At 45.1% G+C, this 20,770-nt stretch overlaps 1 protein-coding gene across 1 annotated transcript in view; it reads left to right on the forward strand.

Annotated features, from left to right (window-relative positions):
* Window positions 1–19,783, forward strand: part of NOTCH4 (notch receptor 4) — a 59,805-nt gene extending 40,022 nt beyond the window's left edge. The window contains exons 20-26 of the mRNA XM_083353287.1: window positions 47–272; window positions 3,448–3,538; window positions 3,632–3,761; window positions 12,184–12,425; window positions 14,682–14,829; window positions 17,479–17,576; window positions 18,459–19,783. Coding sequence (XP_083209413.1) covers window positions 47–272; window positions 3,448–3,538; window positions 3,632–3,761; window positions 12,184–12,425; window positions 14,682–14,829; window positions 17,479–17,576; window positions 18,459–18,806 — 1,283 coding nt within the window. The 3' untranslated portion in view covers window positions 18,807–19,783. The remainder of the gene's footprint in view (window positions 1–46; window positions 273–3,447; window positions 3,539–3,631; window positions 3,762–12,183; window positions 12,426–14,681; window positions 14,830–17,478; window positions 17,577–18,458) is intronic.
* The last annotated feature ends 987 nt before the right edge of the window (window positions 19,784–20,770 follow it).

The raw sequence follows: 20,770 nt of genomic DNA on the forward strand, positions 1-20,770 counted from the left end.
AGAGAATGAGGTGTACGTTTGACAGTCTTCCTTTTTCCTCAACCAGAACCCGAAGCCTCCATCTCCCATTTTTCTGGGCCCCTCATTTATTGTGTGGGTGTTGGGGCGCTTGTGCTGGCTCTGGCTATCTTTATCGGGGTGTGGAGGATCCGTCGACCTCAGCATCGGGAGCATGGATCTCTTTGGCTCCCGCCAGGATTTGCACCACGCCAAGGCAAGAAGCGCCGTCGCTGTCGGAGGGATCCGGTGGGTGAAGATGCAATCAGACTGAAGTGAGTATTGAGAAGTGGAGCGGAGGCTTTGCTTTGACTGGAGCAGAGGCAGTCCTTAGGTTACGACAGCAATTGGGACCAGATTTGCCATTGCTAACGTATGCCAAGGATGCTTTTTCACCAGGCAACTGGACTTTCTTGTTGTTATTTTACTGTTTGAAGACATTTTGCTTCTCATCCAAGAAGCTTCTTCAGCTCTGACTGGATGGCGGGGAATGGAAGGATTTATATCTCTTGCAGACAGCTGGTCATTTGCATTCTTTTAGCAAGCCCCTGAAGCCACTTGTGAGGTTTAACTGTGTCCTCAGGGTCACCTGGGTAGGGCAAATGGGTGTGCAGCCTTCTTGGAACTGTTGAAAGGACTGTGTTGTAGATTAGAGATAGAGAATGTCGGATCCCTCCACGAAGGCTCCACATCCATTTGCATTACTCAGGTGACCCAGACAACACAGATAAACCTCCAGGTGGCATCAACAACTCTCTAAAAGAATGCAAATGGCCAGCTGTCTGCAAGGAGTATAAATCTTTCCATTTCTCCCCCCCCCCATGCAGTTAGAGCTGAAAAAGCTTGTTGGATGAGAAGCAAAATGTCTTCAAAGAAAAACAGGAAAGTCCAGTTGCCTTCTGAAAAAGCATCTTTGGGATAACTATGACCTGAATGACTTAGAATCTCCATAGATGTTGCTAAGTTACACAGTTGTGAACCATGACGTCTCATGACTGCGTCAAGTAGCGCTGTCGTTAAGGTTGTTAAGCGAGGACTGCGACTTCCGATTTCCTGTTGGCCCCCCCCCTTTGTCTTGGCTTGTTGGAAGCCAGGGGAAAATTGTAACCGTGTGACCGCATCTCACTGCAGTGTTGTAATTGCGAGTTGGGCACCGAGAACCTGAATCACAATCACATTGCCGTAGGGATGCTATAATAGCTGAAAGGAGGGTGTAAGTCCACCTCCTTCAACATTGTCAGAACTTTGACTGGTTGCTGAATGAGTGATCACAATCTGAGATTCACCTGTAATTCAAAGTTTCCCTCCAACTGAATGCAAGTCCTGGTGACTTTGGACATGTGTCCATGTCTTCTTGACACCCGTAAGGCAGTGGCTGTAAAAGTAGGTGGGAATGGCCTTGGAACAATGGACCAAGAAGTGCTGCCTAGGGCAGGGGTGTCCAGCCTTGGTAATTTTAAGACTCATGGACTTCAATTCCCAGAAATCCCCAGGGAGTCATGCTGGCTGAGGAATTCTGGGAGTTGAAGTCCACAAGTCTTAAAGTTGACAAGATTGGACACCCCTGGCCTAGGGAATAATCAAATAATAGACAGCAAAGCCCGCAGCTGGATAGTGGGTGGAGCAAGAAGCTCATAAGAGACCCTCACTCGTTCCTCAGGCTATCAGAGGAATGACTTAATGTAGCTTTTACAACAACCTAAAATTTTCTAATCTGGTATGTTTCCTGTCTGGCCTTAGCTGGGATTGCGGCTATATTGCCCCCTTGTGGTTTTTTAAAAAAATTGCACCAGACCTGCAATTTCTTGTTCGTTTTCCATTCAAGTAATAACCATTACAGGTACTCCAAAATTTCTGCTGTTAAGTAAGAGATTTGTTGAAGTGAGTTTTGCCCCATTTTACAACCTTCCTTGCCACAGTTGTTAAGTGAATCAGACTTCCCCATTGACTTTGCCGGTCAAAAAGTGATCACATGACCCTGGGACACAGCAACGGTCATAAGTAAGAGTCAGTTGCCAAGAATCTGAATTTTGATCATGTGACCATGGGGTGCTACAAAAGTCATAAGTGTGAAAAATGGTCATACAGTAAGTCACTTTTTTCAGTGCTGTTGTAACTCTGAACGGTCATTAAATGAACTGTTGTAAGTCGAGGACTACCTGTATTTTCCAGATCAGATATAAATTCATTTACTTCCACTGTTTCTACTCAGCTGGGCAGGCTGAGAGCATGCAAAGTATTATTATTTTTTTCCATTTAAAATTAAACACATTTGCAGTTTGACTCCCAAATCACAGCCACCCCCATGGTTGGACTATTAAGTCCTATAATAAGTCTGGTCAATATCAGCTGGAAAACATCTCTCTGGGGAAGGCAGAACCCAAATAATTAATTTAATAGTGGCAAACAATAAAGCTACCACGAATGACTTAATATTTCTGGTATTTAAAGAAGAAAGTGAACACTTTTTTTCCGGAAGGAATGAAATAATAGACACCACATTGCAAACACGTTTTCAGAAAAAATCAGGGCCTGATCAAGTTGTCCCTTATGCAGGGTTTGTTTACAAGCAACCTATTGGTACTTCTACTTTTTGATGGTGGAAGAAAAATAGAAGAGGCATCAAAGATGCTTTAAGAGTTTCCCAGATTCAGATCTGAGCAATTTCCGCTGGAAGAGTCTCCAGTAACCCTGATGGAAAGGACTCCTAGTGTTTGAAGTTGATCTGGCTTAGATTAAGGAGGCTTCAAATCTTCTAATCCAGGGTTTCTCAACCTTGGCCATTTGAAGACATGTGAACTTCAACTCCCAGAATTCCCCAGGAATAGCTTTGTCTTCAGATGTTGTGGGTGCTTCATCACTGGAGGTTTTTAAGAACGGACTGGACAGCCATCTGTCTGAAATGGTATAGGGCAGGGGTAGGCAACCTTTTATGACTCGTGGACTTCAAGTCCCAGAATTCCTCAGCCAGCCATGCTGAGGGGAAAGGGAGAGGTTTCCAAGCTGAGCCATGCTGGCTCAGGAATTCTGGGAGTTGAAGTCCATAAGTCATAAAAGAGCCAAGGGTCTCTTGCTTGGGCAGGGGTTGGACTGGAAGACCTTCAATGTCCCTTGCAGCTCCCTTCTGATTGATTGATTGACTGACCAGACTGAGAAACACTGTTCTAAACTGAGACAGATAGATGGTGCTGATCCCATTCCATGTATGAAAGCTGACTGAAATATTGGAATTTTTCTTCCGATATTCCGCATTACATCTGCAGGCAGCAAGCAGATTTAGGGGCTCTGTGGAAATCACAGGATTTAGAGATCTTTTTTTGCAGATTTTTTGGGCCACCCTTCGGCCTTTGTTGCCCCGGGCAACTGCTCTGCTATGTGAGAACCATTCTGGCCGTCGTAAAATAACAATCTTTCTTCTCACTTTCTTTTGCTCTCTCCTTACGACCATAGGCCAACGAAACTCAGTACCGAGTTTGCAGAAGATCATGATACCTTCTCCAACCCCCATTTCGACGAGTCTTTGAATCCCAAAGATGTAAAGGTATTTATGCTGGATGAAGAGGTTGTGGGAAACGTCCATGCCACAGATGTTTTTTGGGGTGCTCTTCTCTTTACAATCATCCCTTTTGTGCAGGAGGATCTTGATTCCGTCCGTATCTCAGATCAAGGCCCCGTGAGACCGAAAACCCAGATGTTGGGCAATGTCTCGGTCCCAAACCTGAGGAAGGAGACCAGGCAAAAAGCAGGCAGAAATCAAGAGCCAGGTAAAAGAAGAAAGCTAATGCAACGGAGCTCAGGGTTGAAATGAGAAGTCCTTGGTGCTCTCAGAGCTGGATTGTTTTAATAATAATAATAATAATAATAATAATAATAATAATAATAATAATAATAATAATAATAATAATAATAATAATAATAATAATAATAATAATAATAAATAATAATAATAAGAATAAGAATAAGAATAAGAATAAGAATGAGAAGAAGAAGAAGTTTCAATGGTGGAAACCCCCCCCCAAATAATAATTTTGCAATCAGTTCTCACGCTTACAGCCTTTCCTTGGTCTGTAAAGCCAAGGAAAGGTGAAGTCATTTTAATAATAATAATAATAATAATAATAATAATAATAATAATAATAATAATAATAATAATAATAATAATAATAACAACAACAACAACAACAATAACAAAACAACAACAACAACAACAATAATAATAATAATAATTAATAATAATAATAATAATAATAATAATAATAATAATAATAATAATAATAATAATAATAATAATAAAGTTGGAAGGGACCTTGGAGGTCATCTAGTCCAACCCCTTGCTCAGGCAGGAAACCCTATACCATTTCAGGCAAATGGCTGTCGAGTGTCTTCTTAAAAACTTCCAGTGTTGGAGCATTCACAGCTTCTGGAGGCAGGTGGTTCCACTGGTTAATTGTTCTAACTGTCAGGAAGTTTCTCCTTAGTTCTAGGTTGCTTCTCTCCTTGACTAGTTTCCATCCGTTGCTTCTTGTCCTGCTTTCAGGTGCTTTGGAGAATAGCTTGGCTCCCTCTTCTTTGTGTCAGCCCCTGAGATATTGAGGCTGCCATAAAGAAGAGGGAGTCAAGCTATTCTCCAAAGCACCTGAAAGCAGGACAAGAAGCAATGGATGGAAACTAGTCAAGGAGATGTTGCAGATGTTTCATTACCCAAACGAGGTAACTGTCAATGCTGCAAACATTGACATGTTTTTGCACTGACAATATAAGAGACAGCCTGTTACTTTAATTGCTTCATTTGGGAGGGAGGAAATCACCCAGAAGTTGTGATAAGATTGCAAAAGCCCGGGTACAGAATGGGAAGTGAGACCTCATATGTAAAACTAATTGGATAATGTGATTTATGACATGTAGATAAGGGCAGGGATTGTGTGTGTGTTATGATGGGTTTGGGGGGAGGAGATTTCAGATTCTGGCATCCCTCCATGAGTGCCGATGTTTCATTACTAAGACTTTTTAGATAAATAATATGCCTGCAATTTGTTTGAATTGTCTCATTTATCGGAACCACGACAGTAACATCATTAGTGCTAGTAAGGAGTGTGGGTTGCTGTCAGCTTATATTCTGGTGTCTTGCCCTGTTCAGTGTTGGTGTGGGTGTGGGTGGGGGTGTGTCTTAGAGATTCTTTGATTGGGCTGTTTACTGTTAGCTTGTTTGCCAGTTCAACAATCCAAGAAGTAAACAATACCCTGATCTAGGAACATGCTGCCTGGAGAATTCTGGGAGTTGAAGTCCACACATCTCAAAATGATCAAGGTTGAGAAATTGTCAAGGAGAGAAGCAACCTGGAGTTAAGGAGAAACTTCCTAAACGTGAGGACAATTAACCAGTGGAACAGCTTGCCTCCAGAAATTGTGGGAGCTCCATCACTGGAGGTTTTTAAGAAAAGATTGGACAGCCATCTGTCTGAAATGGTGTAGGGCAGGGGTAGGCAACCTTGGCTCTTTTATGACTCGTGGACTTCAACTCCCAGAATTCCTGAGCCAGCTGTGCTGAGGGGAAAGAGAGAGGTTTCCAAACTGAGCCATGCTGGCTCAGGAATTCTGGGAGTTGAAGTCCACGAGTCATAAAAGAGCCAAGGTTGCCTACCCCTGGTCTAGGCCGCTTTATGACTCGTGGACTTCCAACTCCCAGAATTCCTGGGCCAGCCATGCTGAGGGGAAAGGGAGAGGCTTCCATGCTGAGCCATGCTGGCTTAGGAATTCTGGGAGTTGAAGTCCACGAGTCATCAAAGAGCCAAGGTTGCCTACCCCTGGTGTAGGGTCTCTTGCTTGAACAGGGGGCTTGATTAGAAGACCTCCAAGGTCCTTCCCAGCTCTATTCTGATTGATTGACACTGCTCAAACCCCTTTGTGATCCAAACCTATTGGGAATTCAGGAACCAAAGGAAGAGTTGTGCAAACTGAATGATTATCTAGCGTGCCAAATGTGGCAGCTCTTGCTGATGATGTGGTAACAAGCCAGCATTTCAGGTATAATTATATATATATCTGACAAGGCCAGCTACATTTTTCATTTTCCTGCTCAGTGGCCAAGGAAAAAGAAGGTCAACTTGCTTCTCCATCAAAAAACCCCCCCAAAATCATGTTTACATTTGAATTCTTTTCTTTTTATACCAAATGGGGATAAGATCAGATCTATAAAATAGGATCACTGCCTAGTTCAATTAGATGAGATCAAACCATACCTTATTTGCCTAGGGACATTTGGTTTGTTTGTTTGTGTGTGCTTAGAATGGGTGGGTCTGAGCCTGGATTTTGTTGTTATTGTTGCCGCTGGCAAATCTCAGGAAATTGGCACCCGCTGAGTTGCATAATTTCAAGAACAAATTGTTTAGCTTTTATACTTCAAATAGCCAGACAGGCAAATGATTTTGTTCACTCCCCATGCTAAGTAATGATATGATTAGACTTTAGCTTAGAGCTAGATGTGAAACAAATATTGTGGTTTGTAATTTTATGGATTTTGGCTGAGCTCCACATGGAAATACCTTGTTAAGGATGCAGGCAGTCCTTGACTTACAACCACAACTGGGAACAAAATTTCTATTAATTAATTTATTGAGATTTCTATACCGCCCTTCTCCCTGAGGGACTAAGCAAGGTAGTTGTTAAATGACTTATGACCATTTTTCACACTTTTGACTGTGGCAGCATCTCCTTGATCACGTGATCAAAATTCAGACACTTGGTAACTGACTCCTATTTATGACGGTCGCAGTATCCTGAGGTCACGTGAACGAACAACTTTTGCAAACTTCTGATTTTATGACCATTTTTGCTATTGTGGTTAAGCAAAGCACTGCAGTTGTTATGTGAAACATCCAGCTGTTAAACATATCTGGGTTCTCCCCATTGATTTTGCTTGTCAGAAGCCTGCTTCCCCCTTTTTCTAAAAGATAAAGGTAAAGGTTCCCCCGCACATGCGTGCTAGTCGTTTCCGACTCTAGGGGCTGGTGCTCATCTCTGTTTCAAAGCCGAAGAGCCAGCGCTTGTCCGAGGACGTCTCCGTGGTCATGTAGCCGGCATGACTAGATGCCAAAGGTGCACGGAACGCTGTTACCTTCCCACTGTAGTGGTCCCTATTTTTCTACTTGCATTTTTACGTGCTTTCGAACTGCTAGGTTGGCAGAAGCTGGGACGAGTAACAGGCTCTCACTCTGTTACGTGGCACTCGGGATTCGACCTGCCAAACTGCCGACTTTCTGATCGACAAGCTCAGCATCCTAACCCACTGAGCCACCGCATCCCTCCCCTTTTTCTACAGTGACCATATTTTGTTGGAAAAAATCAGGGACAGACCTGAAAAACGGGCAAATCTGTAAGGGGTTCATAAGGATAAAAGTAAAAAAAAATGTTTATGTTTATAATTTTGCTTCAAAAAGAAAAATTTAAGAGTAATACCAAGAAGTTACAACCACACTGAATAAAGTGACTTATGACAATTTTTCACACTTATGACCATTGCAGTATCTCGTGTACATTTCGCCTAGTCGCGTAGCGGCAGCCCTGCCCGAGCTGCTCGATGTCCTCTCAGGGTTGGTGGTTGAGTTCCCCAAACTTATAGTTTTGGGAGACGTCAACCTACCATCCCTGGGAGGTTCATCTGAGCTTGCTCGGGAGTTCATGGCTTCCATGACGGCCATGGACCTGACGCAGGTAATTTCTGAGCCAACTCATGAGGGAGGCCACACCCTTGACCTGATTTTCTTATCTGGACGGTGGTTGGATGATCTTGGTGGGGGCTTTCCACTTACTATGCCCCTGTCATGGACCGATCATCACCTCCTGCGGCTGGTCTTCCATTTTGCCACCCCTCGCCGTGGAGGTACGGAGCCAACTAGATGGTACCGCCCCAGACGCCTAATGGATCCTGAGAGATTCCAAGCGGCGCTGGGGTCTCCACCTGCCTCCATTGCTCACAGCTCGGCGGATGCCTTAGTGGAAGCCTGGGAAAGGGCAGCCACTGAGGCACTCGACCGGGTTGTACCCTTGCGGCCCCTGACCCGGCGCAGATCCCAGCGAGCTCCATGGTTCTCCGCGGAGCTCCGGGAGATGAAGCGGCGGAAACGGGGCCTAGAGAGCTGCTGGAGGTCCAGCCGATCTGAACCCGACCGATTGCGGTTAAGAACCTATATTAGGTCTTATCTCGCTGCGATGAGGGAGGCGAGGTGTAATTACTTCTCTACCCTCATCGCGTCCGCAGACAATCGCCCGGCCGCCTTGTTTAGGGTGACTCGCTCCCTTCTTAATCAGGAGGTGAGGGAGGATCCCTTGCAGGGTCGTGCCGAGGAGTTTGGTCAACATCTGTTGGATAAAATCGCTCGGATTCGGACCGGTTTGGACTCCAGCTGGGCAGAGTCTGACGATCAGGACACGGGCGGTCTTGTCAATGTTATCTGGGAGGAGTTCGATTCTGTGACCCCTGATGAAGTGGACAGGATTATGGGGAAGCTGAGTTCCACCACATGCTTATTGGACCCGTGCCCTTCTTGGCTGGTTTACGCAGCTAGGGAGAGGACACGAGGCTGGCTCCAGGCGGTTATATCTGCTTCTTTGAGTGAGGGTTATTTCCCCACCGTCTTGAAGGAGGCGGTGGTGAGACCTCTCCTCAAGAAGCCTGCCTTGGACCCAGCTGTATTGAACAACTTCCGTCCAGTCTCCAACCTTCGCTTTCTTGCGAAGGTTGTTGAGAGTGTGGTGGCGCATCAGCTCCCTCTGGTCCTGGATGAAGCGGATTATCTGGACCCTTACCAATCGGGTTTCAGGCCCGGGCACAGCACGGAGACGGCATTGGTCGCTCTGGTGAATGATCTCTGGAGGGCTCGGGATAGGGGGTATTCCTCTGTCCTAGTCCTATTAGACCTCTCGGCGGCTTTTGATACCATCGACCATGGTATCCTGCTGCAGCGTCTCAGGGGATTGGGAGTGGGAGGCACGGTTTTTCAGTGGTTCTCCTCCTATCTCCTGGGACGCTCGCAGTCGGTGTTGGCAGGGGGGCAGAGGTCGACCCCTAGGACTCTCGCTTGTGGAGTTCCTCAGGGGTCGGTCCTCTCGCCTCTCCTGTTCAACATCTATATGAAGCCGCTGGGTGAGATCATTCGTGGTTTTGGAGTTGGGTATCATCAATATGCTGATGATACCCAACTTTTTATTTCGACCCCAAACCACCCCAGTGATGCCCTCGCTGTGATGTCCCGTTGCCTGGAGGCGGTTCGGGTCTGGATGGGGAGGAACAGACTTCAACTCAACCCTGACAAGACTGAGTGGCTGTACATTCCGGCTTCCCGAGACACCTGGGATGTTCCACCTCTTTCTATGGGGGGTGAGCTTTTACCCCCTGTGGATAGGGCTCGCAACTTGGGAGTCCTCCTAGATTCACGACTCACTTTGGAGGATCACATAGTGGCCGTGACTAGGGGGGCTTTTGCCCAGGTTCGCCTGGTGCGCCAGTTGCGGCCCTATCTGGATCGGGAGGCCTTGTGTACGGTCACTCATGCGCTCGTGACCTCTCGCCTAGACTACTGTAACGCTCTCTACATGGGACTTCCCTTGAAGACTACTCGGAGGCTCCAACTGGTACAGAATGCGGCCGCGAGAGTTGTCTTGGGAGTTTCCCGGTACTCCCATGTTACACCTTTGCTCCGTGAGCTGCATTGGTTGCCAGTTGTCTTCCGGGTAAGGTTCAAGGTTTTGGTTATGATCTTTAAGTCCCTACATGGCATGGGTCCGCGATACCTCGAGGACCACCTGCTGCCGGCGTCGACTCCCCTCCGCCCTGTGCGCGCCCACAGAGAGGGCCTCCTCAGGGTGCCTCCTGTCAAGGAATGTCGACTGGTGGCCCCCAGGGGGAGGGCCTTCTCTGTGGGTGCTCCGGCGTTATGGAATCAACTGCCGGTCGAGCTCCGGATGGCATCAGACCTCCGATCCTTCCGTCGCGGGTTGAAGACCCATTTATTTGAACTAGCGGGTCTGGCCTGATGGGGGTACTTGGGTTTTTTATTGGTTTGTTTTAGTATTCTGGTTTTAACTTGGGCATTAATTTAATTATTTTTTAATGTTTGTATTGGTGTTTATATTTATGCCCTGTGAACCGCCCTGAGTCCCTTTGGGAGAAGGGCGGTATAAAAATCTCAATAAATTAAATTAAATTAAATTAAATTAAAATCTTCATAGTCACCTCATCAAAATTCAGACACTTGGTAACTGACTCATATTCGTGACAGTCACAGTGTCCTGAGATCACGTGAACACCTTTTGCAAACCTCTGATAAGCAAAGTCAATGGGGAGGCCAGATTCACTTAACAATAAGCTGTGTTATTGACTTAACAACTTCAGTGATTCATTTAGCAACTGTGGCAAAAAGGTCATAAATTGGGCAAAACTCACTTAACAAATGTTTCATTTAGCAATGAAAATTTGGGGCACAAATGTTGTCATAAGTTGAGGACTACCTATAAGAAACAATTCTCGGGAAAGGGAAAGTATGAGAAAGAAAACAATAATATACGAGGTAGCAGAGAGAAATTCGGGTATCTGTTGTTATACCCTTATAACAATAGAATCAAATTCTTGATCTGGTCTACTTCAAGGGATTGAGATCTGATCCAATCAGAATCAGAATGCTCTCTTTCCAAAATCATTCAAACTTGGCTAAAGTTTGCAAACCGAGCTAAAATAGCCAAACCTTCACGCAAGTTATATTCAATCAGAATAGAGCTGGAAGGGACCTTGGAGGTCTTCTAGTCCAGCCCCCTGCTCAAGCAGGAGATCCTATACCATTTCAGTCCAGTCTCTTTTTAAAAATCCTCCAGTATTGAAGCACCCGCAACTTCTGAAGGCAAAGCTGTTCCACTGGTTAATTTTTCTCATTCTTAAGAAGTTTCTCCTTAATTCCAGGTTGCTTCTCTCCTTGGTTAGTTTCTATCCATTGCTTCTCGTCTTGCCTTCTGGGGCTCTGGAAAATAAGTTGACACCCTCTTCTTTGTGACAACCTCTCAAATACTGGAAAACTGCTATCGTGTCCCCCCTAGTCCTTCTTTTCTCTAGACTAAAAAAAGTAAAAGGTAAAGGTTCCCCCGCACATGCGTGCTAGTCGTTTCCGACTCTAGGGGCCGGTGCTCATCTCCGTTTCAAAGCTGAAGAGCCAGCGCTCGTCCGAGGACGTCTCCGTGGTCATGTGGCCGGCATGACTAGACGCCACCGTAGTGGTCCCTATTTTTCTACTTGCATTTTTACGTGCTTTAGAACTGCTAGGTTGGCAGAAGCTGGGACAAGTAATAGGCGCTCACTCTGTTACGCAGCACTCGGGATTCGACCCGCCAAACTGCCGACCTTCAGATCAACAAGCTCAGTGTCCTAACCCACTGAGCCACCGCGTCCCATTTTTTCTCTAGACTAGTCAAACCCAAATCCTGCAACCGTTCTTCATATGTTTTAGTCTCCAGTCCATCTTCCTGTCTTTATGAATGTTTCATGTACAGAAGGGGCCAAAATTTTGGGAAAAGTGTACAGTACAAATGTGCCACCTTTGGTTAAGTTTCCACCATTTTTTCTTCTAATTTCTTTATAACTGTAGCCTTGTTCACTTAATAATACTATTTTACATCGCTTTCTGGGCAACCAGTCAACTGTTTGCACCATTACTTTAATTTTATTACGTTTTACAAGCTCACTAAAGGAAAGGAAAAAAAAACCTAACCAACTTGATAAATGATCACATAACACACTGACAAATGTCCTCCTCTCAGCTTCAATACATGACATCAGTAACTGAATCCTACTGTGATCTGATTGGCTCATTGACAAAACAAGATGACACCTGATTGGCTCTCTAAGCACTCATGCTCATTGGCTACAATCAGAGGAAGGAAAGCTATCTGATATCAACCTAAGCAACTTGTGCTTCCTTTTTCCGGTTATTTGGCTATAACGTTTCATACAATACGGTACAGATAATTGAACAAACTATGTTGCATTACATTCTTGATTAAATTATCTTTCCATTGATATATAATTTTATGGTACTACTCCCCCCAAAAGTGCTGTGGTTAGCCATCAAACCTCAAAAATACACTTTTTCCCAAAAGGTTTCCACAATTTTGGCCACTACTGTATGCTTTTTATGTTTCCAGTTTGTGGCCTGACTCCACCGATGTCCTTGGCTTGTTCTTCGGGGTTGAAGATGGAGAGTTCTTGGACAGACAAGCAAATGGAGAACTTTAGAGAGACACCTCTACACTTAGCAGCTCGATACTCTCGCGCAGATGCTGCCCGCAGACTCTTGACAGCTGGAGCTGATGTTAATGCCCGGGACCAGTGGGGACGGACCCCCTTGCACAGTGCCATAGCAGCCGATGCTTTGGGGGTATTCCAGGTCAGAAAAAGAGAAATTAGGAATAATATAATATGAAACAGAAAGAAACTTGACCAGGCTTTCCAGATTCTGTTGTTATATCTACCGATAGTCCTTGACTTAACAATCAGTTGCTTAACGACTGATTGAAATTACAATGGACCCCCCCCAAAAAAAGGTGCTTATGACTTGGTTCTGAGGTTCTGATGGCTGGACCACACCCCCTCGCAATCACATGACCAAAACTCAGGTGCCTGGCAACCAGCTCACATTTACCTGCCTTTGATTGACAATGTTTTTACCAAAAACTGGCAGGTACTTCCAGTTCTATGGCAAAAAAAACCATCCCACAGTAAACCATGGGGTCGTTTAATGACTGCTGCGGAAAAAGAGTTCCTAAAATTGGGTCAGCCACATGATGATCCACTTTGTGACCATCACGACTGACAATTCTAGTGGGCAGACTCCATAATTGTCGCACGTTGAGGACTTACCTATAGCCTACAACAGGGGTGTCAAACTCAATTTCATTGAGGGCTGCATCAGCATTGCGGTTGCCCTCAGGGGGCTGGGTGGGTGTGGCCTGGGTGGGCGTGGCCTACTGGGTGGGCATGGCTAGAGTGCGTATGGCCTACTGAGTGGGCGTGGCCAGCTCTACATCGTTCGCTTCAAGGGTGCCTATGGGGGCCTGGGCAGGAGTGGGACAGATCTGTGGGTCTCTGGCAGAAGGAGGGTCTCTGGGCCAGGGCCAAGGCAGTGGGGGCCGTTCCTCACTGTTTCCAGGATGGCTTCGCGGGCCACATGAAACCACTTCCCGGGCTAGATCCGGCCCCCGGGCCTTGTGTTTGATATGTCTGGCCTACAACAATGAAATCTTGTGATATCTGTTTCTTGAGCAGGTCAACCTGATGCCACTCTTAAAAGATTCTCTAAGTCAGGGATAGGCAACCTTGGCTCTTTTATGACGCATGGACTTCAACTCTGGCTCAGGAATTCTGGGAGTTGAAGTCCATGCGTCATAAAAGAGCCAAGGTTGCCTACCCCTGCTCTAACTTTTGCTTTTCCTCAGAGATCATTCTGCAAACGGGGCTGCGGGGCAGGGAAAGAGAAAGTCTGTTGCTTTGGGCATGCGTGCAGATAATCCTCGACTTACAATATTCATTCAGCAACTGTTTCAAGTTACAACAGCACTTAAAAAGTGACTTATGACCGGTCCTCACATTTATGACAGCTTCTCCATTGTCACCTGATCAAAATTTGGGTGCTTGGCAACTGGCATGAACTCACAACAGTTGTGACGTGCTGGGGCTGTCAGGGCTCAGCGGAACTGCCAGGATCAGTGCTTCTTCAGGGCTGTCAGGGCTCAGCGGAAGCACCAGAATCAGCGCCAGGTTCCAGCTGGAGCTTGGCACTGATCCTGGTGCTTCTGCTGAGCCCAGAAGAAGCGCTGATCAGCTGCAATGTTGCAGCATCTCCAGGGTCTTGTGATTTACATTCAGATGCTTGGCAATTGATTCATATTTATGATGGTCACACTGTCCCAGGGTCATTTGAAGTGACCAAAACTTGCTGCAGAGGGGGGGGGGGAATAAAAACCAAACACACCCCCAACCTCGCTGCCAATCCTCAACAGAAATGCTCACAATGAAAACCTCGGACAGGAGGAAGAGCAACGCCAGGCAGGCAGGCAGGTGTCTTGCTCAGCTCTGGTTTGGGGGGCACTTTTTTCAGGGCCATTGTAACTTCAAACAGTCACTAAGCGAACTGTTGTAAGTCAAGGACTACCTGTACTTCACTTTTTTTTTTACACCTTGCTAGGCGACTGGTGGTACTCATATGTTGCCTTGTCCTAAAAGTGGTGAAAAGGATGAAAAGCCCTGTTCTAGTCCAACCCCTGCTCAAGCAGGAGACCCTATACAAAGTCAATGGGAGAAGCTGGATTTGCTTAATGCCTGCGGGATTCACTTAACAAACTGCAATGGTTCTCTTTAACAAGCACTGCAAAATGGTCACAAAGTTAGATATGATGCATTAACAACCGTCTTACTTAGCAATGGAAATTCTGCCCCCCCCCCCAACTGTGGTCGCAAATCAAGGACTACTTGTAATTTGATTACCTTCAGAGAATAAATGCCAAAGTGAATAATTTGCTGAAAATTTCACTGAGAGGCTAGCTCTTCATGGGGCAAGGGGGTTTAGCACTAAAACTTCATCGCTCAAACGTTGTTATTTGCTCTCTGCTTTTGCATCTCCTGATGGTGAAATGGCCTCTGGCAGATCCTTCTCCGGCAGAGGCAGACAGATCTGGATGCTTCGGCAGAGGATGGCACCACCCCTCTCATTCTTGCCATACGACTTGGGGTCGAAAACATGGTGGAAGAGCTGGTGGCCAACCACGCTGATCTCCATGCCATAGATAAGAGAGGTGAGGCTCATGTGTGGCTCCAAGATACTGGCTGAGTTATAACCTGAGATAGTATTAATGACAACTCTTCCAGGGAACTATGGTGGAAATGACCAAAGGACTGCAGTTCAGAGATCTGTACATTTCTGACTAAGAAAGGGAAATATACTTGGAAGAAGCACCAGAGAAACGATGGGGCTATTGATGTTCTGATCCAGGAGTCCCCAATCCCCTGGTTGTGGCCCATTACCGAGCCTCAAGCCCTTCAGAACCAGGCCACAGAAGTAACGGGCGAGTGCACTTGTATGTTTGTGAGCATCTCCACTTGTGTGAGCAGTGTATAACCACGGGCACGTGTGCTCCATTTGCGGGAATGTGTGCCTGCCACTCATGCAAATCGACCTGTGCGTGGCCACTCACTTGCCTGCCTCTCATGCAAAACCATCCCTTCTGTTCTCTCCCCACCCCCCTAGCAGCTGGTCTGCAAAGCCAGGAAGGTTGGTGAACTCTGTTCTGATCCACAGAAACCAGTTATTCTCTAATTGCACAGGGGACAGTTACTGTCTTCATGCCCTATGAGATGTAAGATGTCAGACTACGGGTAGTTCTCGATTTACAACTGGTTACGATGGACCTCCTCAGGGTTACTTACAACCTGGTTTTGAAGTTTCATCTTCCCATGGTCACATGATCACATATTGGGTGCTTGGCAGTCAACAAGCATTTATAGCAAGAGCACTTAGAATTATATGCCGCTTTACAGCCCTCTCTAAGCGGTGTACAGAGTCAGTATATTGCTCCCCCCAACAATCCGGGTCCTCAACTTACTACTGACCTCGGAAAGATGGAAGATTGAGTCAACCTTGAGCCAGTCAGGATCGAACTCCTGGCAGTGAGCAGTGGTTAAAATGCAGCATTGCAGGCAAACTCTGCTCACTGCCAGGAGGCTGGGATTTATGGCCATTTGCAGAATCCTGCAGTCACCTTGCCAGAAACTGGTGGCATTGGAAGACCACATTTGTTTAGCATTTGTGATGTTTAATGACCTCCACAAAAATGATTGTAAAAATCAGGCATGGTCATGTGACCTACTTAATGAGTGCTACCACTTATTATAGTGTAATTCCAGGCTCAATTCCACTCATAAATTAAGGACTACCTTTAAACAAAACCTCAAGAGTTGGAACTGGCACTGAAGTCCTTGTAGTTTTGCCTCAGTAGGCAATCTAAGATCATTGGCAAAAGGTTGCTCGTCTGTGGCTTAAATATCTCTATCAAGTCTAGTGCATAAATAGTATTCAGTTATTCAGTAGTTTGTATTGTCAAGATCAAATTCTCCAATTATGGCATGCTGCAGATGTGTTAGCTTTCCACTCCCAGAATTCTCCAAGAAAACACATTATTTACTCAGAATTCTGGGAATTGAAGTCCGTACCCTGGAGGACATGTAAGCTGAAGAAGATTGAATCCAATAAGTAAATAGCTTCTGGTATGTTTTACCTCCACAAGATGATGTGGAGCTGAAGGCAGATTTTCTTGGTAGTAGCCTCCCTATTATGGAATATACCTCCCCAGAAGATGTGATTAACATCTACTCCCTTGTATCTAGGAAGGTCTTTAAACAGTTTTATTTCAATGGGCTTTGGTATCCTACAGCGATTATTAGAGAAACCTATGTGTTGTGTTATAAATTTGTTTCTTTATAAATTGCTGGAATGTTCTGGATTGTTTTCCTCATGTGTACTTTCCAGAGCCAGCCAAATGAGTTGTTCTATTAATGTTGTGAATAGATGGTATATAGGGCTTCCTGCCTGAGCAGGGGGTTGGACTAGAAGATCTCCAAGGTCCCTTCCAACTCTATTATTCTGTATATATAATGTAAAACCATTAAATCTCTTTCTGCCTATCAGGGGCAGAAAATAAAACCCATCCCTAATCTATGTAAATACCGTCCCCAATAATTTTGAATGTTGCTGTCTCTGAAGGTGGAACCTAACAGAGCTTCAGGAGAACAGAGTAGGACAATTTTTTTATGGGCATGTATTTAATTACCTTTTAATTTTTGTAACTCTGTGTTTTATTCTTGCCCTGTACACCACCCTGAGTCCTTCGGGAGAAGGGCGGTATAGAAATATTAATAAATTAAATTAAATTAAATTAAATCAAATCTCTATTCACTTCTCCCAACTCTTAGACTGAAATTATGGTTGGCCTAGCATTATGGCATCTGAAGCCAGAGCCATTTGGAGTGTACCAGATTGAAGGTCTACCCAACACACATACTTGGGTAAGAGCTGTGACCTTCAAAGGCCAACCTCTCTGGGGTGACCAAGTTCAGAATGGTCAGCCTAGGCCAGGGGTAGGCAACCTCGGCTCTTTTATGACTCACGGACTTTAACTCTCAGAATTCTGGGAGTTGAAGTCCGTGAGTCATAAAAGAGCCGAAGTTGCCTACCCCTGGCCTAGGGGGCCACCATTTCCCATTATCTACTTATTTTACATTAGAATCCAGGTCAGGATTCTGATGTTTCTCAGAGTTTCCTAAAGTAATGGAAGGAGGAAAAAATGGGGGATGGCTTGCCCACCATTACTGAATGAAGTCCAGTTTCCCCACCCACCATCCTAGAGTCCAATTCTTTGCTTCATCCTTGGATTTCTCCTGTCTCACAGGGAAAAGTGCTCTCCACTGGGCTGCAGCTGTCAACAACCTTCAGGCCACCCTCATTCTGCTCAGGAATGGAGCTGACAAGGACATTCTAGACAATCAGGTAATGTACACTCGATTTCTTTTGGTGGAGCCTTCTCTAGAAGGCTGCCAAGTCGTGAAAAAGGGATTCCTCAAGCACTAGAACATAAAGTTGCCTTGCATCAAAATCTACTACTTAACATTCTTCACACTATTCCAGCCTAGTTGGGAATGACAGAAGTAGTTCCCCCTATCTGGATTGCCACAAAGAGGAGATGACAGGTTTGGCACTAGAAGCAAGTGAAACGGTTTGAGGCAGAGTTGGACCTGTCCAATTATTATTATTATTATTATTATTATTATTATTATTATTATTATTATTATTATTATTATTATTATTATTGTTGTTGTTGTTGTTGTTGTTGTTGTTATTATTATTATTATTATTATTATTATTATTATTGAATTTCTATACCGCCCTTCTCCCAAAGGACTCAGGGCAGTGTACAAGGCAATAAAATACAACGTACAAAAGTTAAAAGTAAAATTAAATTAATTGAGCCCTAATTTGGCCCTCCAGTAACTCATATATATGGTGGGATTGTTTGACGTGAAATTTCCAGCCAAAGATAATAGGGCTTTGGGAGACGTAGTTCAGCAAAAGCTGGAGGACTACACGTCCTTTATTCCTGGGCTAACTGGAGTAGTGTGCTCTGCTTGATGGTACGGTCTTTTCCCACAGGTGAACAAATAAAAGTTTGGCTCTTGAGAACGTTTAGCAAAAATGCCATGCAATAAAATTGCTTAGACTTGAGATTTTGTTTATTTGAACCATTGAGCAATTCATTTGTTCCCAACCTGGATGGTTGACGTTGGGCTTGGTAATGTGAGGACATATGACACTAATAATGGTCCCAAGATCATACAGGCCTCTTTTATTGGTCCTGTTTCACTCTATTTACAGGCCCAGACCCCACTGTTTCTGGCTGCCCGGGAGGGAAGCTATCAAGTGGCATCTCTTCTTCTGCAACATGGTGCCAAGCAGAACCTCCGGAATCATATGGGTCATCTCCCCAAAGACGTGGCACTTGAGCGTCTACATCATGATATCCTCTCTCTGCTGGACAATCCTGGCCTTCCTCCTGGGACTGGGCAGCTTTCGCCACACAGGCCCCGCCCACAGCCTTCATCCAAATTGCACAGATGGCCATACCCACCCAAGCCTTCCCAGCTCACTCCCGTTCCAGAGAACGAGGGACCTTTTAAGGACGCTACCCCATCAGAAGAGGCCATGGGGCAGACGGCGGAGTGAATCCATGCCCTCTGCATGAGGACACTGTGGGTCAGTGATGACAGCCTCAGCCAAGGGCATAGCTTTCCCCAGTGAAATTTGCAGGGCAGTGGCTTGGATTGGTGGAATATCCAAGGGCAGTGTGGAGAAATGAATTCTAGCAGTGACCTCAAAGAGCTCCAGATGTTTCTGCTGTCACATGTGGGGATGTAATGCAACATGACTTGGATCCTGAGGTCATCTCAGAAAATCTGAAGCATGTAGAGGGCAGCTCATCCCACCTTGCTACATCATCCCCAGAATATATTCCAGATGTGTTGGGATTTCAACTCTCGGAATACGGGCTGGTGGTCCCAGCAGTAGGATTTCAGCCCATCTAGCAAGGAGAATGGAAAAGACCACTATACGACCATTGACTTGAGAGGAAGACTTAGTAGGCTGTCTTCCTAGAGCTGTCTTCAGAGTTGGTCTCTTTGCAGCGAGGGATTGAATAACCTGGCAATTTAGGCTGCTGAGAATTCTAGAAGTTGAAGTCCAACACAAAGGGCGGTTCTTCAGCTGGAAAAAGAAGATATAGAATGGAAGTGGATAATCTCAAGCTAGAAGGTTTAATCAAACCTTCCACCACACTTTCCCAATTGGTTAATTCCACTGTGCAAGTCAGCTCACCTTCCACTGAGAACGTGTCAGGGCAACCGGTCTAAAGAATGGAATATTGTTACCAATTATACTCATTGTGCAAAAGCCAAGAAACCTGAAGTAAAGTTAAAACTCCCCCCAAACTGAACTCAGTTCCCGGCGATTTCATTTGTGTAAAAAGATTCCTTAGGTGGAAGTTTTCACCTTAGGTGGGAGTTTCATCTCTGTTTTCACAATAATAACTACACCAGGGGTAGGCAACCTCGGCTCTTTTATGACTCATGGAATAGCTGACTCAGGAATTCTGGGAGTTGAAGTCCATGAGTCATAAAAGAGCCGAGGTTGCCTACCCCTGAACCAACTTCCTTGCAAGCAAACAATGTCATATCTGGAATGCATCACTAGAGGGATCACCGGCAAGAAGATCCTAATCCTGCTATATAGGGCTTTAGTTGGGTCTATGACAAATTTGCCACGGTCACTCGCCAGGGCCAACTCGTTGCAGGACAAATGTTACACTAATATCAAAGAAATGATGGGAAAGAATCGTTAAAGAAAGGATGCAAAAGGAAGGACAGGATGAAATGTGAATGGTAAAAATTAAAATACTTTTTAATTTAATTTTAAATAATTAGAATTGTTAAATTGTCCCCCAGTGAGTTGGCTGTGTCAGGTTATCCCATTCCTGCCTTAGGCATCTCTCAAGTGTCCAGTTCTGGAGACCTCACTTAACAAAAGATATTAAGATAGAGTGAGTCCAAAGAAGGACAACAAAAATGGGGCAAGGTCTGATGGACAAAACATATCAGGAAAGATGAGAGAAAGTGAGTATGTACAGCCTGGGGGACAGAAACAAGGGGGGTGGGGCGTGATGGAAACCTTTAAAAATATTAAGGGTGCAAATAAGGTCCTAGAAGGCACTATTTTCAAGATCAAGCAAAAATTAACAGAGGGATAGAATCAAGATCACATGAAGTACTAACACCACTTTACAATGCCTTGGTAAGGCCACACCTGGAATACTGCATCCAGTTTTGGTCACCAAGATGTAAAAAAGATGTCGAGACTCTAGAAAGAGGACAGAGAAGAGCAACAAAGATGATTGGCGGACTGGAGGCTAAAACATATAGGGAACGGTTGCTGGAATTGGGTATGTGTAGTTTAATGAAGAGAAGGGTGAGGGGGGACATGATAGCGGTGATCCAATATCTCAGGGGCTGCCACAAAGAAGAGGGAGCCAGGCTGTTCTCCAGAGCACCTGAGAGCAGGACAAGAAGCAACAGACGGAAACTAGTCAAGGATAGAAGCAACCTAGAACTAAGGAGAAATTTCCTGACAGAACAATT

Source organism: Vipera ursinii (genome assembly GCF_947247035.1).
Source record: "Vipera ursinii genome assembly, chromosome: 2".
Lineage (NCBI taxonomy): Eukaryota > Metazoa > Chordata > Lepidosauria > Squamata > Viperidae > Vipera > Vipera ursinii.